The sequence below is a fragment of the Halichondria panicea genome, chromosome 3 (assembly GCF_963675165.1).
Source record: "Halichondria panicea chromosome 3, odHalPani1.1, whole genome shotgun sequence".
In the NCBI taxonomy this organism is placed as follows: domain Eukaryota; kingdom Metazoa; phylum Porifera; class Demospongiae; order Suberitida; family Halichondriidae; genus Halichondria; species Halichondria panicea.
Window position 1 is genome coordinate 6,154,017 of NC_087379.1, and position 16,679 is coordinate 6,170,695.

At 41.0% G+C, this 16,679-nt stretch overlaps 6 protein-coding genes across 7 annotated transcripts; 3 read left to right on the forward strand and 3 right to left on the reverse strand.

The window, feature by feature from the left end:
- Window positions 1-30: 30 nt before the first annotated feature.
- On the forward strand, window positions 31-1,504 carry LOC135332866 (MICOS complex subunit Mic10-like). 2 transcript variants are annotated; one of them, XM_064527778.1, is made up of 4 exons: window positions 31-187; window positions 271-318; window positions 375-484; window positions 562-666. In XM_064527778.1, exons 1-4 carry the CDS (start codon window positions 106-108, stop codon window positions 649-651), a joined length of 330 nt encoding a protein of 109 aa, XP_064383848.1. In that variant the 5' UTR covers window positions 31-105; the 3' UTR covers window positions 652-666. The 2 variants fall into 2 exon arrangements, with proteins under 2 accessions (XP_064383848.1, XP_064383847.1); XM_064527777.1 differs by lacking the exon at window positions 562-666 and adding an exon at window positions 1,330-1,504 and having other exon boundaries at window positions 33-187.
- Window positions 1,505-1,515: 11 nt separating this feature from the next.
- LOC135333143 (uncharacterized) lies at window positions 1,516-2,860 on the reverse strand. Its single transcript, XM_064528058.1, has one exon. The coding sequence runs from the start codon at window positions 2,858-2,860 to the stop codon at window positions 1,640-1,642; it is 1,221 nt and encodes a 406-aa protein (XP_064384128.1). The 3' UTR covers window positions 1,516-1,639.
- Window positions 2,861-2,915: 55 nt separating this feature from the next.
- LOC135332863 (agrin-like) lies at window positions 2,916-5,748 on the reverse strand. The gene is made up of 7 exons (XM_064527775.1): window positions 5,610-5,748; window positions 5,048-5,371; window positions 4,483-4,509; window positions 4,015-4,164; window positions 3,639-3,905; window positions 3,389-3,517; window positions 2,916-3,200 (listed from the first exon to the last, which is right to left on the reverse strand). Exons 1-7 carry the CDS (start codon window positions 5,746-5,748, stop codon window positions 3,061-3,063), a joined length of 1,176 nt encoding a protein of 391 aa, XP_064383845.1. The 3' UTR covers window positions 2,916-3,060.
- Window positions 5,749-5,831: 83 nt separating this feature from the next.
- LOC135332864 (large ribosomal subunit protein eL22-like) lies at window positions 5,832-6,813 on the forward strand. Its single transcript, XM_064527776.1, has 4 exons — window positions 5,832-5,974; window positions 6,026-6,124; window positions 6,290-6,429; window positions 6,582-6,813. Exons 1-4 carry the CDS (start codon window positions 5,966-5,968, stop codon window positions 6,727-6,729), a joined length of 396 nt encoding a protein of 131 aa, XP_064383846.1. The 5' UTR covers window positions 5,832-5,965; the 3' UTR covers window positions 6,730-6,813.
- Window positions 6,814-6,820: 7 nt separating this feature from the next.
- On the reverse strand, window positions 6,821-11,193 carry LOC135332862 (uncharacterized). The gene is made up of 13 exons (XM_064527774.1): window positions 11,043-11,193; window positions 10,892-10,991; window positions 10,515-10,645; window positions 10,087-10,195; window positions 9,624-9,810; window positions 9,489-9,556; window positions 9,157-9,385; window positions 8,745-8,826; window positions 8,434-8,685; window positions 8,029-8,192; window positions 7,549-7,643; window positions 7,185-7,269; window positions 6,821-7,027 (listed from the first exon to the last, which is right to left on the reverse strand). The coding sequence occupies exons 1-13, from the start codon at window positions 11,098-11,100 to the stop codon at window positions 6,908-6,910; spliced, it is 1,680 nt and encodes a 559-aa protein (XP_064383844.1). The 5' UTR covers window positions 11,101-11,193; the 3' UTR covers window positions 6,821-6,907.
- LOC135332861 (uncharacterized) lies at window positions 11,174-16,603 on the forward strand. The gene is made up of 16 exons (XM_064527773.1): window positions 11,174-11,387; window positions 11,444-11,493; window positions 11,643-11,707; window positions 11,847-11,951; window positions 12,420-12,598; window positions 12,705-12,759; window positions 12,819-12,854; window positions 12,910-12,979; window positions 13,037-13,150; window positions 13,692-13,808; window positions 14,068-14,164; window positions 14,376-14,521; window positions 14,887-14,981; window positions 15,394-15,507; window positions 15,790-15,903; window positions 16,113-16,603. The coding sequence occupies exons 1-16, from the start codon at window positions 11,272-11,274 to the stop codon at window positions 16,476-16,478; spliced, it is 1,839 nt and encodes a 612-aa protein (XP_064383843.1). The 5' UTR covers window positions 11,174-11,271; the 3' UTR covers window positions 16,479-16,603.
- Window positions 16,604-16,679: the final 76 nt, after the last annotated feature.

Here is a 16,679-nt window from a genome sequence, read left to right on the forward strand (position 1 = left end):
CATTTCTCTCTGTGCGATCTTTACCTCAATGCAAACCAGGACCTTCATCAAATCAAAATAAACTGATGATCATTTCCATACCTTAAAACTTGGTTCTCTGGGAAAATGACTGAGAGAAAGGTAGCCAGTGAAGACGAACCAGGGGAGAAATGGGACAGGTGTATAGCTGACGCCATTGTCAAGACAGGTGTGATCTATACAGACAGCTGAGATATACGATTGTAATCCATTTAATTAAAAGGTCACTGACTTTCCCCTAATACAATACAGGGACTGGTTTTGGTCTTGGACTGGCCTTTTCGCTTCTCTTGTTCAAACGTAAGTCCCAATTCTCACGTCCAATTAGTTAATTAACCCCTTCTCCACCATTACAGGTCGACCGTGGCCAGTAGCGTTGGGGAGTGGGTTTGGTCTGGGTTACGCCTCATCAAATTGCCAGCACGACTTCAGAAGACTACCGAGTGTCTACCTCAGACCTGTAAAAGTGAGTGAGTTCAAATTTATCAATTTATTACGGAGTCTGTTATAAGGATTTAGAATATAATGTCCTATCAAATACAGTATTGGTCTGACATGACCACCCATGAAGGTCACTATGGAGGGAATATGTACGGGAATGTTTCCAATATGACCGAAAAATATATTCATTGATATTACGATAACATATCATATCGTTTTAATGACTGTTATTAACAACAAAATTAATATCTTCATTGAGCCAGTTTTCTATAGAAATTGAAATACTACCATAACTTAGCTATAGGGAAAGCAATGTTGATTCTATCTCCTTTAAAAGTGCAGAATCTACTTATGTAAGGAAGGTCAAAAGTGAGTCCATGCGTAGTCCAGTCCAGTAGTCCAATAGTCCAATAGTCCAGTGCATTGATTGTTCAATAAAGGATCGATGACTGACTGTTATAATAATTATTCAGTGTAATAACTATATACATAATTCAAACACTTTAGTCATATCGTATAGCAGGTATAATTCTCGAGGGTATAAAACTTCACAGTTTTCGCTGATTAAGCATGTACCGTGGACATTATTAATATCACATGCATGCATGCTGCAAAAAGTCTGCTATTCAGCGAAAATTAAATCTGCAATACAGCTTTTAATGTCATAATTATAATATCGAAATCTCAATTACGACGACACTTAAATTTTTAGCTATCCAATTTCTTTAGCCAGTAGGGAGTACGAAAGATGAGCTTAACTATAACTACCGTATATATAGCGGGTATATTCCGAGGGTATAACTTTTGGTTTTCAGAATTGTCAACAGTGCAAGTTTATACGTGCTGTCATGTTATGTTAACCCCGTTTAGGTTACGTCACCAGCTGAGATCATAGCCACGCAAGCTCCACCCACTTCGTCTGACGCCTCTGAACAGACCACACCCATAACAGGCTCTGACAAGCCCAAATAACTCTTAGTTTGGCATAGAAATTTAGGTCATGTTGTTAGCCATTTTTGTGCTTGTTATAATTAATTATGTTGAATGGTACGTGTCGTGCATAATATCATATCAATGACATAGACGAAATAAGTGACAGACTATAATAGTAAGAGAGCCATGGGGTGTGCAAGACAATATTAACCTATAGCTGTGACAAAAGTAAACAAGAGAGCTATAGCTAGCAGCCATTGGGAGGTCGTCTAAATGCTCTCAAGTGAGCCACATATGCTTGGTTGTCAGGCACTGTCTTTCCTCCTGTACGTGGCATCATCTCCCGTGGATCGTGAATTCCTACCTCTATGGTGTCGAGAACTCGATATAAAGACTTCTTAAATGGTAGCCATTTGTGAGACTGTGAAACGAGTCGACTGGTGAGATTGCCAGGAGGTATACCGCCATTGTCTTTAGTCAGACCACAATCAGGATAATACTCTACCCAGTCAAATACACACGCTCCTTCCTGACACCAGTTGTCTATGTACCAGTGTAACGAGGTCCTATTGGGGTTCAGGGGTACAAAGAAGTCATCTTGATCGACCATCATGATGTAATCGTAGGTGCCTTGATAACGATAGATACAGTCGTGATAAGCCAACATCTGTGAATGGTAGTGAATTTCTGTGTTTGTTTTCAGCCAAACTTTCCATATGTCAATAGTCAAAAAACCAGACGAGAGATCAGATTTAATATAAGGCAACTCGAAACCGTTAAAACTGGCATCAGCAATAATGTGAACATGAGTAATTCCAATGGCTTTTTGATACTGCAACCAGTCCTTCAAGAATGTCGGTCGACCATACACAACTGCCAGACATGCAGCAATTGTATAGGGTGAATTATCACTGTGATGATAAGGAATGTATACAGGTCGTTCTGATTCAGCAGGAATGACAAATCCATTAATATTAGTTCTGTACAACAAAGCTGCTTTACTTCCGTTGCTAGCTGGTAGATCAAAACAGTCAACAAGTGCCATTGCATGTGTAAGGGAAGGCTTTTCATCGATTAGCTTTCCCGTTTTCCCATTTATGTAGATCGGGTGAATCTTGAAAACACTTGTAAAGTGGTCCCCAACAGTACAACCTGTGATCAGTGAAGTGTAGAGAAAATGTTTACGGACTTCGATTAGAAACACAGTAGCATTCCGATGCCCATAGCGATGCCTCAGGTCCACATAGACTGATCGAACCACCACATCGGGACCATTGCTAGCCTTGGGGTCGTACTTGCCCAGTTGATTGTAAAATGTTTTGCTCAGTTGGGAATTTATCTTTTTCTTGAGTGGATCCAAGGATAGGTGTGTAATGGCTGCTGTAATAATGCAGACCAGTAGTACTAAACACAAGAAGCATACATGTACTCGGGCCACACAATGAGTATCTGGTCGTTTATCAAGCATATTAATTTCATCTTGTTTCGTTAACGATCTTTACGATATTAATTAATATTAAAACACAATTATTAATTAGAAATGGATTTTATAATGATGAGTATAAAGCATGAAATAATGTTTTGACAAATTGTCAAAATGGGAGTTTTTTTCACATGCAAAAATTGACATAAGTGAGTAGATTTCATTGGTCATCTTCCGGATGTTATTCATGAATTACTGTTCTCATCATCTTCCTGGTCATCATCATTGCCACTCCCCTCATTGTCAGAGAATCCACTTCCACTGCCATCCCCATTATCTGTGGGGGTGGTCACAATAATTGTGGGCGGCGTCAGTGAGGTGGACACTACAGGATGAAGACACAATGCTATAACAACATGCTATAGCAACTATCTTATTCTCAGCCACAATGTTTGTGTATCTAATTATGGTGTGATAATTGTTCTAAGTCGGCAGACAGAGAGAGATAATGATTACAAATTCTTTTTTTAGAGCTATATAGCTACATGTAACAATAATGGACAGGGAACTCACCAGGGCAACAGACTGCATATATTGTAGTCGAGTGGCAAAAGTGCATTGGAGGACATTGCTGGCTTTTGCAGGTGACTAAATCAGTGGAAGTACTCAATGAATTTGTCAATCCGTGACAAGGCTTGATTACTAATTGTGTGTGCATATGGTGTATGGTATGCGGGTCAATTGGTACGGAATGCAAGGCATGAAGGCATGATAATTAACTTCCTAGAAACTGATCAAGCTGATTTTGTGTATATAAACTTACCATTCTCCTGACATTTTCCACTGTGTAGCAGATAAATTGGTTGTTGACTGAGACAAGATGCTTTTCTCATATGACATAGAGATGGGTAAGTGTGTCCATCACTGCCACATATTTTTTGATGACTAGCTGGTTCTGTGGGACAGTTAAAATGGCTACAACTACATCCAGTCCTCCACTTCCTTCCTTCTTCATTATCTGGACTTCTTACACATCGTTGATACAGTCCACACTCATCACAAAATGCAAATTCAGCTTCTGGTGTCAAAGCTGCAGTAATTGCACCATAAACAATAAAGTTTTTACTAAGGTATATGTAGCTACGTCTAATATAGTACACGAGAAAGCAGATTTTATTGCCTATAATATTTATGCTAACCTTCACACTTTTTCCCATCTCCATGGAATCCAGTCACGCATGTGCACCTAGGAGTCCCGTTGCTAAGTGTGTTTTTAACACTGCACTCGGAGCCATTAGCACTGCATCCGTTCACACTGTTGTCATCACAAGGATCAGGGTATGGTTGCTCTGTGTGAAAATAACTAATTATTAAGTAGACTCAAAGTCAATTCCCCCTTTACAGTTATCGTAACTATTGACAGCAGTTGTAAAAATAACTGTTATTTTTAGTTTATATGTGATCAAGAGTAACAGTTGCCAGACCATACAACAGAGAATAATTCCAATAACAAGCATGCAGGTTATCAATACCTCTACTACGATATCTGCCAAAATAAATAGACCAATGTGAGGCATTTGCCAGCAAATAAATTACGCTGAGTTATTTAAGGTTCTCAAGTTTCATCAATCTTACGTGCTATTTGCACACAACAATTAGTTGCTTACCTTGATTTGAGTTCTTGATGTTATCATCTGCAGACAGAGATTGATAATATATTTATGCTGAAGGAATCACATCAAGCTTAGAACAGCTCATACTTCCCCATTGTTTATGTTAAGTAGATAGAAGACCACAAGTAGCCTAAATAAACAAGTGGTGTCACGGTCACTGGTGATACCCATAGCAACAAGGGGGTGGACCTATGCACACCTCTTAAAAATGTTTTTCTTTAAACAGCTAACCTGAAAACAAATAATATACCATGCATTTGACTGCTTGCTATACATATATTAGCTACCTTTAAAAGCAAGGTTGTATTGTATACATGCAGGTACTGTGGAAATGGCAAGTTAATAGGGAAGTCTACTTAAGGGCATGGATGCGTGCACATGATGATCAACAGCTTCTGACGTGTAAGAAAAACAAGTATAATTATGTCATTGGAATTCAATAAAACTTCCTGCCGGCTTATATAGGAAAACAACCATCCCAAATTTGTCTAATCAATGTTCCCTTAAATTGTGTATTTACATCTACTGCTGTAAAATCATCCCCCATTGTGTAACTTACTGGTTCCAGTTTTCCTGATACTAGATAACAGATTAGAGATGTGAGCAAAACGATCGTCATATTCACTTCTCAGTGCTTTTAGTGAACTCATACAATACAGAGCAAGATCTGTATTTTGCTGTCGAATCAAAAAGAATACTGCATTACCTCCATCATATTCTGGTTTGGTTGGATCAAACGGAAAATTAACAATGTCTATACTTGTCCACGAAGGTCTGGATAGTTGCCCATCGTGCTTGTATGCGTAGGAGTAAGATACACGGGCAGTATACGTTCCAAATTCTCCTGGTCTTGAGCTCAAAATGTGTCCTTGAAGAACAACATCTGGGGTGGGGTATCAATCATTAAACTCTATTTAATTTACAATAATAATAAACAAGTCATAAGTTGATTCATTGTGTAAACCCAGTCAAAACATTTAATATAATAGAGCTAGATGATCTTGGCTACAATTAAAAGTTTAATACTGCAAGCCATGCCAATAGTACACAAATGAAGATCATTTTAATAGCTACAAGCCGAGCTCAAAAAAGGGGCGGATCTGTACATCAATGGAGCTCACCAGAAAGATGGATAGTGACATTCAAGCTGGTGGTCAGGTTTCTGTAGTGGCAAGGTACCTCGTGAGTATCCAGAGGCTCCATTTCTCTCTCACTGAGTACGCTGCTCAGAGTCAATAGTAGAACAATGTAGAATAACATGATGAAAATTTTAGGAAAATCAATGCATTGTGCTTCGAGCTCCCCAGCTAAATAGTCGAGGTCTCCACCGCATAGCTTGGTGGCTACTGTTGCTGGGTTTGTTGCGCATGCGTGTATTGCTCAATCTTTTCCAACGTGGCGTGTGAAGGGGTGAAGTTACTATCTTCTTGGATCCTCTATTTCTAAGCAATTCTCGGTCTCAGTCAACACTGCAATAATGCCTACTGTAAGTTCTTTTGTTTACGGTATATGTATTTGATTTGTACAAATCCCACAGACACAAAGAAGAGGTGGCAAAGCAAAGAAGGTCACCAACAAGTTTACCATTGATTGTTCAACTCCTGTTGAAGATGAAATCATGGATGTAGCTGCCTTTGTAAGTTCATTGCCTAAAATACCCATTAACATTTTTATCGTGTATTCAAACTCGGTACCCGCTGGGTTTCATTGTGTAAATATTAATCGTGTGTGATAGTGGTTCTTTTACAGATTGGGTTAGGGTTACCTTCCCTAGTCCCAATAACCCCATTGCTCACTATAGGAGGACTTTCTGCGTGGTAGAATCAAGGTGGGGGGTAAAGTGGGTACCAATGTCGGCAGGCCCGGAGAAGGAAAGGAGGTGACTCTGAGTAGGGCCAAGAATGATATCGAAGTGTCAGCAGAAATCCCATTCTCTAAGAGGTGGGTGTTTTAATTATTAATTATTTGTCATCTGTGTTTGTGTTATCTGCCCGCCAGAGTTGTTGCTTCTTTGTTACTCCTACTGGTGAATGTTCAGCTTGATTAACACTATGGATAATTTCTTAATTAATTTTGTTTGTTCTTTCCTGTAGGTACCTCAAGTATCTGACCAAGAAGTTTCTGAAAAAGAACAATCTTCGTGACTACATTCGAGTGGTGGCCAGCAGTAAGACCCAGTACGAGCTGAGGTACTTCCAGATTAACACTAACGAGGATGATGACTCCGGAGAGGAAGACTAATTAATAGACTGATTGTCGTATAATTAATATTGATGGTTTGGTTTTGTACTCTAATGTTTGATCCAAACTATTATGAAGATTCCAGTTGTAGTACGTGTAATATAATTATTAGTTATGAGTATGCGTGATGCATGGTTACATAATCACTTCACAATTTTATTTATGAGTGTTGGTGTTACTATCGAGTTCCTATGGATCTTCTGTCAGTTCCCCCACGGCTCTTGGTGGATGCAGCTGTTGGTGGCAGTGTAGAGTTTTGTCTGGCAGTGCCAGGTTTCTTCACATCACGTTTGGTTATCTGTATAATTATAGTGTGGGGAGATAGGAACTTAATTAGTGGGCATGGAAAAGAGGTGTACACATTTTGAGACAAGCTATAGCTATATAAGGTGTTGTGCAAACAAACAAGCCGGGTGTGCAAGCACAACATTGACATCATTGAATTTGATACTTACAGTTTTAAGAGCTCGTGCCTTGAGCTCATCAGTGGACAGAGGGTTGCTCTCATCCTCAGGATCAGAATCTGATCCATTGTCATCACTGCAAGTGGGTTAATATGAGTGAGCGTTGTGTTATAGTGAAACCTGTCTACCTCCCAGGTTAATGGGACCCAAAGTCTCAATACTATGAGTTTCATACTGTGTTAGCAGGCCATCTCTTTATAACAGCTGTTTATCTGCTAAGAATTAAGGCCTATGTGTAACCTACTTTGATTCCACAAAGGTAACATGGAAAACTAGAGCATATGCTATCGCACAGCCAGGGCATATCTTGCTATAGTATATACAAATTTTGTGTACAGTACATTGTTTCACTGACCCAGTTGAAGGCAAAGCAAAGGACGACGAACCTAATCCACCAACTTGATTCTGGCCCATCAGAAACTTGGTCATGTCATTGGGATCATCAGAATCCTAAGAGAGCATTTCAAGGGCAATAAATATGTACACTGTACATAAGGTCTCAGCCATGACAACTATGCAAGATTGGTGTATAATTATGTGCAAAGTGTCTATTATGATGACTATACTAGTAAGTGAATCTGCACACGTGCTGTGAGGCTACCACATTATGTTCAGACTACACACAGCATTCCAGGGCTATATTGTATGTGCAGTTCTAAGGACTCATTAATTAAGCTGTACACGGTCACTTGACATGATAATCTCCCCTTGTAAACTAAGGGGACATGCCTAAAAATGAAAATGATATTGGAGTCTGGCCAAGTGTTTGTTGCTGGCTATTTATGCATTTGCCAATAGTCAGTCGCGCTTACTACAGGTTGCTACACAATTGTACCTTTGCCTGTAGGAATGCTTGTAATTGTAGTAGCTCGTTGGTCCTCTGTTCCACAATGCCCAGGTACTGCAGTACAGTGGTCTCAGTGACCCCAGCATGACCTCCCAACATATCAGTGATGGCAGTCGAGTCACAGCCAATCTTAGAGAACACAGAGTCAATACCTGGGGGAATAGAGAGACATCTATACAAGGAGGTGTAGACAGTGTTTACACCATAATTAAATTATTATTGTGGATACAAATTAAACAAAAGGAGGATGCTTTACACTGTTACAATATCCTAATTGATTGTGTGTATACACTAATCACTTATACACAAAAAAGGGTGAGATTAAAATCCCCCCTCAATCTTACTGTAAAAACAACACATGCAAATTGGGATCAGGCCAGAGTATTTCCTTACCAGACATAAGTTGCTCCAAGACCTTAGTAGCAGCCGCAAACTTTGCAGACAATGATCCAGTTTTGTCAGTGACAGAGGAGAGCTCTTCCTCGAGACCACGTAAAATAGTCTTTCTCTTTTCCTCCATCTCCACACCCTGGCTCTTAAACTGTTCTATATCGGCCTTGATCTGTTGTATGGCCTCCTGGATCATCTCAATCTCACCATTCAGCTCGTTCACATAGTTGAACAGAGCGAAGTTCTGGTCCTCAACTAAAAAAAAGAAACAAATTATAATTCTGCTATTACTCGATAAATCGATATGGACATACCTTCAATGAACTTAGTGACTAGTTGGTCAATATCAGTGATTCCAGTCGCTTCCTTGATTTTCTCAAAGGCTTGCTCATAAGACTGCACACAAGAATCAAGTAGCGATGTAACATGTTGACATACACACATTTTTGCACTGATTACACAATAGGGGAACAATACAACCGTCGGGGGACTAATTATAGGAATTCTGTTCAGGCTATACACACCATGTAATAGGAAACAAAATTAATGACACAATAGGAACAATACAACCGTCCAAGGGGGGGGGGAGAGACTAACCTATAAAAAGTCTATTCAGCTGCATACAATTTAGGAAATTGATTACATAATAGAAAGAAACAATTCGAGGGCTAACTTATAAGGTTTCTGTTTATGATAATACATATCTACCCCCGTCCACTCACTCACCATGACAGTCCTCTCCCTCTCATTGCTCTTCTCGGCGTCTTTCCTTCGCCTCATGGCCTCCATGGCCTCATGAGCCTCGGTGCGCTCATGGTCCTTACGAGACATGAACTCCTTGAGCTTACGACTGTGGTCAATCACTCGAATGTGTTCCTTGAGCTCTGTGTTGTACTGGGTGAGCTCCTTGTCAGCCTTTTCCTTCAGTGCCAGCATTTTGTTTTGAGCATCATCCCTGAGGGGGCAGATTTGAAACATTTGATCAGGTACATCTTTGCATGAGTAAAAGTCTGTACAGTGTGTACATAGCTAAGAGCTGATGGCAATTGTATATGTACCTTGATTCATAAGCCTGGCTGGACATTTCAATCACTGCTCCCATACCTCTCTTGCATCCAACTAGCTCCTGAACAAAACCAACACATACAATAGATCCAGGTACACTACACCCATTAGTGCCATTGATTACATACCCTTTGTAGTTTCTTCCTGATACCTTCAAAGACGCTCCTCTCTCGTCTCAAATGGTCAATCATGGCGCGTAGTTGAGCATTGGTGGCCAGGGCACCATTGAATCTCACAGAGGCCTTGTCCAGTCTGTTCTCTTTCACCCTCAGCTGCTTCTGGTTCATCGCGTGTTGGCCGTCACACATTAGAGCTCTGTGTGAGTGCGTGTGTGCGTGTGTGTGCATGTGTTCGATGACAATGTTTTTGTTTGTGGAATATTAATTAGTGAGAATGTTAGACTCTAGATAATGAGTATGTATAGAATTAGCAGAAAATTGCAAATATTGGGTACAATGTACGGAATACGCTAAGTGTATTAATTGGTTTAGGGAAAATCACACAGAACTATTCAGCCCTCTAATGAATGTATAATTGATTGAAATGTAACGTATGCATTGTTGTATGTAAGGAACGGAAGGATTGCCTCACCCTCCCATGCTCTTCCTTTTCTTGGCAATTAGTGCCTCCTTCTCCAGTATCGTCCTGTCCAACTGATGAATGGTTCTTTCGTCCTCACTGATAAAGCTCTGGAAGCGAGCTACACAAAAAATAGAAAACAGTAGGCGTAAGTTAAAAAACTTCAAATCAAACTAATATCTCTACCAGACACAAAGAAGAATATCTAGCTAAGCTACAGGGTAATGAGCGCGTGGCGCGTGACTCCTTGTCAGAGTGGGTCAGTTTGGGTGCTTTTAAGTGCAGTTAAAGTAAGGATGCCGGGCATTGCTACAGATATATCTCACTGTATGTGAGCCATCCAGCCAGCAGAGTTCCACGCAGTATAATTACGAGTTTCCCATGCTTTAGACTACGATACACACCACGAGCATTGCAAGCTATGCTACACAATTGCATACATTGTTTTTCGATGAGCTCATCAAATTTAGCCGTAACACGCTGATCCTTGATCTCATTCTGCTTGCTTCCAACCACTCGTAAGTTCTTCTTGAGGTCAGCATTCTCAGCTTGGAGTGACTCAATCATGGCCCTGCACACAAATCACATGATGTGCACAGCTTGTGGTATGTGCATGTGTGCGAAGAATGCAGGTCTTGGTAGCTAAGGCTCATTTACACACTAATTTGTATGCATAGCTTAGCGTGTGTGCGTGTGTGTGAAAAATGAAGGCCTTATGGCAAGCTCTTTTATATTATAAATACCAGATAAGGAGTATGTGTGTACGCAGGGTATGTGATAAGGTACATGTTGACTGTGCGTGTGGTGGTCGTCTCACTGTTGCTTCCTGAGTGTGCTCTGAGCAAGATCAGCATACTGCTTCCGAGAGCCTTCAGTCACTCTAAACTGACGTTGCAGTTTCATCAAATCATCACGAGCTGTTTAAAAATGGTCAGTTTTTGCTCAAAAATTACAAAATTTGGTCTCACCTGCTGCATCTATATCTTCACTCTCCCCAGAGGAAGGTCTAGCTTGAACACGAAGCATGTTGGTTGCACAAACAAGCAACACTATGTGTGTGGACTGTTCCTCATTGGTGCTAAGCAACGGGTCACTTGACCTGACGGACACGCCCACACTTCACTTATTATGTCCACGTGGCAGTAACAACACGCTAGCTACAGAGTTTTTTCATGTTTTTTCGAAGACTCTGCTAGAATGGACGACCTCCCAGCCAGCCAGGACAGCCTGGAGCCTCTTAGCCAAGAGACAATGAATAACCTCATGTTCTCCCTGGGCGGGCAGAGTGCCGTAAATGGGCTGATTGGCAACGAGTAAGTTTGAAAAGATCAAAGTTATAATGATGATAACAACATTATTATTATTGTAGGTTTGAAAGAATTCAGACTGGAGAAGACTTTGTGTCTAATTCAACCTCATGTAAGCAGCTCACACCAGGTTGCCTAATGTATATAATTATGCAAGCTTTAGCCTACATGTACATTGTATATTAAAGGTGATTCTTAATTCTTACTGTGTGGTTTGTTGAATGTGCATGTCTATACGTGTACTGTTTGTTGTGTGTTCAGGTTCCGGAGATGCAGAGGTCCAGGTGTCCAGAACCATCATTCGAACTATTCCAGGTCATCACTCTGTAAGTTATGTACAATACACATCCTGTAAACACTTTGTTTACTCCCAGTGAAGCCTTATCTTCAGTTGTTAAAAATCACCTGAGCTTGCATTAATTTTAGTCTGTGTACTTTTTGAGTAAAAGTGTTGTATTCCTACAGGGTGTCATGCCGCATTGGTCTAATAGCCAAGGGCTCTCTCAGGGGTTTCCCCCACCCACCATTAATGGCGCTCTGTCACCAACACTCACGCTAATGCCACAACAGGTGGGTGAGCTATTTGCACAATTTATTCTTGATCAAGAGTAGATCTACTCTTGTCTTGGTATACTGCTCATAAAATGATGTGTTGTGTAAAGGTTCCTTTCCCCTTGAATACATGTAGGTTAGTTGCTTTATGTTTGCTTGAAGATAGTGTACTCAGGGTGTTATACAGGATTTTGAAGTAGAGGGGGGAAATGAGAAAAGTAACCAGAAAATGTTGCTAAAAAAGGTCAACTGTTATTTCAATACCCAGCTATGGACACTCAGTCATAATTGAAAGGGGGGATACCCCCCCTTTCCCCAGTATGACACTCTGGTACTACTGTTTCCCCTATTAAGGTTACATGCTACATGTATCATGACGTATCTACAGTTATGTAATATTATTATGACATTGGAATTGATGTTTCATCAGGTGATTTTGATTTGCAATAACCATGCACTGTTGATGTTCTTTTCTTTTCTTCACAGCAATTACCACCAATCACTTACCACAATGGTGGAGGAATGGAGCCTGAATCACCACTGACGACCACCTCACACTCTATCCTCACACCACCACCATCCTCAGTCATCACATACCCACCCTCCACATCAGTCACACCCACTGAAGGCACACCAGGTCCCTCGAATCCAGCTGCCTCCTTAATGTAAGCCTACCATGCCAGTATTGTGTGCAGTACGTGTGTAATATGTTACCTACCATAATAATTATACATGTAGCTATCACAGGACAATCACATGATCTCATTACAGGTCTAGAATACCATTTCCCGGTGACTATGAGTTTGAAGTAATATTTGATGTTGAGGTAAGAATGGTACTATAATGTTGTCTAATGTCTAATTATAAAACCTTGTTTTCTTTTAGCCGGAGAAAAAGGTGTCCAAAACTGCCTCCTTCACTGTAAGGCCTTTCTACATATTGAAAGTCATTACTTAATACTTATTTTTGATCACAGTACTCCAAGTTAACCTCGAGAGCGTATCTGAAGCCAAGGTGCCCGCAAACTTTCAACTTTTCCTTCAGCAGTGAGTTAATGCACACGCCTGCCACACTCGTACATTACACACGCCCACGCACACTAGCCCCTCCCCCTCTCAACTGTGGTATCAGAGCTATGGCCATCTACAACACTCCTGAACTGACTGGTCAGCACGTCTTCTGTTGTTTGGCCGATTCTCACGCCATGCAGGAAAAACGTTGGTTCAATCATCTGCTGAGTACTAATTGTAACTATTTTTGCATGTATTGAGCACTGTTGCTATAAATAGATTACTTGAATGAGCTTTTAATTAGCATCTGCCAACATGACCTCTGGACCTATCCATAACACAAGATAAACACACACTGACAATGGCGGCTGTGTATTTTGAAGTGATATGTTGAGAGAAGCATTGCTTCACCTACATACTATCATTCAAGCCAGCTGGACAGTAAGATAATCCCTAGAATATGAGCTTACTGACTATTCAGACTACTGTGACTGTGTAGGTATAGAAATGCCTTTAATGATGAATTTGTAGGGATTCTCTGTTCCTTTGTTAGTACATTTTTTGTATGTGTTCACATATTTTCGGTCCAGAAGAGGTTTGACAACCGTGCGCCCTGCCTGAATTTTTGCTGAACCAGCATTTTATATGTTAGGCGCACGGTTGTCGGACCTCCTCTGTTTTCGATCCATGGATCACTAAACTTTGACTCCTCTATAGCATCACTACCAGTATATCGTGTACTCTACAGAGCAGCTGTTTCCATCACATTTCATCCGGGCTCATGAGACAAAAACTGCCATGTACTGTGGCGATGGGACCAGTCAACCGTGCTCTGTTGTCACGCCTTTCACCAATCTCACACAGAGTAAGTCTGTGTGTGTGTGTGTGTTTGAGGGGGAGGGGGGGTTAAGATTATTTCTGAGAACACAGCTTTGAAAAATTTGCTTCTACCTTTTACTGTCACAATGATATCACTTAAAATAGCCTACATGTACATGTTCCTACCCCCACCCCCTTCATGTTCCCACCCCCACATTCTTATCCCCACCCCCGTATACTTTCATGTTCCTACCCCCACATTCTTATCCCTACCCCCGTATACTTTCATGTTCCCACCCCCACAGAGGCGGCCACCGTCTGGTACACAGTGTACCTGTTCCCCTGTGTGACCTCCCACCTTCCTCACAAGAAACATGTTGAGATCATGTTCATCTTAGAGCAGTGAGTTGAACACAACACTTCTATAGTGGCTATAACATGCACACTTGTTTGATGCTGTGAGAAAATGTTTGCAGCTCAATAGCAGAGAGTGGGGTTCCATATTTGTACATTGTACACTGCATTTGGCTTCCCATGAATTGTTAGATATGTACCTCGTGTGAAGAATTCCATAATGAGAATTTGCTTTACATAACTTTTATTATTTCCACAGACACGGTATTGTACTTGGACGCTGCCTAGTTCCAATCCGTGTGTGCACGTCACCTGGTCGAGATCGAATCATCGATGAGAAGAAAGTTAACAAAGAGACAGCGGAGGAGGAGGGTGAGGCACAATCCTCTAGGAAGAGAAGCCTAGGTGAGTGCTCAGTATGGAGTCCTGCTGTGACATCCCTATTCGAGTTTAGTATTGTATTGTTCTTCTTTCCCATGCTGATTTTGCTTCCCGTTCCCTAGGCTGCGGTTTCACTAGATAATAGTTAGGGATTGTGGGAAACTCGTTATAATCCATTCATGCGCGCCACTAATTACATGTAGATGACAAAGCATTTGGCTACCTCAAGAGAGTCATAGTTACTCCACCGTTTACCCGCACTGAGTGTCTATTGCTCAAAGTCAAAGTGGCCAGGAATAAAGTCAAATACAAATAGACATAATTATGTATGTGTACTACATGTACTTGTAGGTGTAGCTATTTAGGATATTTGTGTTCTTGTTTCCCAGATGATGATAGTGTTACCGAGGTGACGCACTACACCATGCCCCCCAAGAGACCCTGTTTACAGTTATCCGAGCCAAAAGTCAAGCATGTGATTTGGGTAAGGCAGTACATGTGCATGCCCAGAGGAGGTCCGACATGCGTGCACGAATCGTTACCAAGTTCAGTGCATTGATGTCATTGCGGTCACGTGATAATATCCAGGCCAATACACTAGTACTTATAGTGATTTGTGTACGCATGTTGGACCTTCCCTGGTGCATGCCATGTCATGTACATGAATTGTATTTGCTTGAGCTCATTTGTTTATGAAGCCATTACTGTACATGTGCATGTGTGGTAGAGTTCAGAGTGTGAGCTAAACTGTTTGTTTGCATGCCAAGCACAAGTCATAATTATCATAATTAAGATTTGTATTACTTCAAAGAATTCATATGTGGTCCCTGATGTTAGGATGTGTATAATACGTGAAGTAATTCCAACTCCCCCTCCTCCCCCCTGCCCACACACAGACCAACAAAGAGCTGATCCCGTACATTGATGTTACCGTTCGTATGATGGAGCAGGTGCACAGTGTACCTCCCCTGACAACTGCCCCTCCTGACCAAGTACCCACATCCAGAGAGGTACAAGGGTTCTATAATTATACGACTTGCTAGTGAACTAATGCATCCGTGTGTTCAATCATGCATGGTATTGTGTGTTTCTTAGGTAGGTATGCCCCCTAGGACTTTTTTCTTTGTTTGATGCTTAGCTACATGTACTCAGCTAAAATGAGGTCCTAATGTTTCTCAAATCCAGTATTAAACTAACTCAAAATCTCCCTTCAGTATACATACATCGTAGCCATAGTTCTGTTATAATCTCTATATACAGTACTTCAACCAGCTTGTTTTCCCCGTGTGCAGATGTACCCGAGCGTAGAGGCTTGGCTGGATAGCCTGGGTTTTGCTCGCTATGCCAATATCTTCAAGGACAAGGGCATTATCAAACTGTACCAAGTACCCAGCATCACGGAGGAGGTATAGTAATAACAATACCTATCATTGTGCTGCTATAATTATATCAAACATCAGGGTTTATGTGCTGATGGCACATACCAGTGCATACCAACACATTCCTTCAAAGTTTATATTGATGCAGAGGTGTCTACTATTTATTAACCATACTTCGTTCCTATGTTTGTATTGGTCACGAATTCCAATACTTTACCCTCCCCCCTTTCCTGCAGGAGCTCAAGTTGTGGGGCATAACGACCGGGACTCACTGTAGAAAGATAATTGCTAGCAAAGACAGTGTTATAAAGAGGGATGGGTCACTCTCCACTCAATCGAGCATTGAACAAGATGGCTGCTCTCCCCCACTCTTCACATCTCAGTCTCCGCCCACACACCCCCACCAAATAATAACAAGACAGCTGTCACGGCAACTATCACAGGGATCTGGAAACAGTGGATCCCAGAATTCACAAATCTCAAGCAGTTCAGCAGCTGCTTACTCTCAATCTCAGTCGTTTGAGGTAGTGCAAATACAACTGAAGAAAAAAATCAGCAGCTCGAGCAGTAGTGGTTCTTCACAAAACAATGGGAGAAGATGAACTGGAACTTTATTATATTCAAATTGATTTTTGGTATCAAAATGTGAACAATTCTTTGTTATATGAGTTTCATTGCGACTTCACTTGTCCTGTAGCTATTCTTAAATACATGACTTGTGCATTACTAACCATTATATAAGTGGTTTATTTATGTTATCATTTTTGAACCACGTGAATTGTGTTAATTGTCTATCATAATAA

Coding starts and splice junctions, on each gene's coding strand:
- LOC135332861 (XM_064527773.1), top strand. CDS start 11,272: ATGGACGACCTCCCAGCCAGCCAGGACAGCCTGGAGCCTCTTAGCCAA. Junction 11,708..11,846: donor CTATTCCAGGTCATCACTCT/GTAAGTTATGTA, acceptor GTATTCCTACAG/GGTGTCATGCCGCATTGGTC. Junction 12,599..12,704: donor AATCCAGCTGCCTCCTTAAT/GTAAGCCTACCA, acceptor ATCTCATTACAG/GTCTAGAATACCATTTCCCG.
- LOC135332863 (XM_064527775.1), bottom strand. CDS start 5,748: ATGTTATTCTACATTGTTCTACTATTGACTCTGAGCAGCGTACTCAGT. Junction 4,165..4,482: donor CATCAAGAACTCAAATCAAG/GTAAGCAACTAA, acceptor ATTTTCACACAG/AGCAACCATACCCTGATCCT. Junction 3,201..3,388: donor ATATGCAGTCTGTTGCCCTG/GTGAGTTCCCTG, acceptor TTCATCCTGTAG/TGTCCACCTCACTGACGCCG.
- LOC135332864 (XM_064527776.1), top strand. Junction 6,125..6,289: donor TCATGGATGTAGCTGCCTTT/GTAAGTTCATTG, acceptor TGCTCACTATAG/GAGGACTTTCTGCGTGGTAG. Junction 6,430..6,581: donor GAAATCCCATTCTCTAAGAG/GTGGGTGTTTTA, acceptor TCTTTCCTGTAG/GTACCTCAAGTATCTGACCA.
- LOC135333143 (XM_064528058.1), bottom strand. CDS start 2,860: ATGCTTGATAAACGACCAGATACTCATTGTGTGGCCCGAGTACATGTA.
- LOC135332862 (XM_064527774.1), bottom strand. CDS start 11,100: ATGCTTCGTGTTCAAGCTAGACCTTCCTCTGGGGAGAGTGAAGATATA. Junction 9,811..10,086: donor AAAAGGAAGAGCATGGGAGG/GTGAGGCAATCC, acceptor GCACTCACACAG/AGCTCTAATGTGTGACGGCC. Junction 8,827..9,156: donor AGAGGGAGAGGACTGTCATG/GTGAGTGAGTGG, acceptor TCTTGTGTGCAG/TCTTATGAGCAAGCCTTTGA.
- LOC135332866 (XM_064527777.1), top strand. CDS start 106: ATGACTGAGAGAAAGGTAGCCAGTGAAGACGAACCAGGGGAGAAATGG. Junction 188..270: donor TGACGCCATTGTCAAGACAG/GTGTGATCTATA, acceptor AATACAATACAG/GGACTGGTTTTGGTCTTGGA. Junction 485..1,329: donor TCTACCTCAGACCTGTAAAA/GTGAGTGAGTTC, acceptor AACCCCGTTTAG/GTTACGTCACCAGCTGAGAT.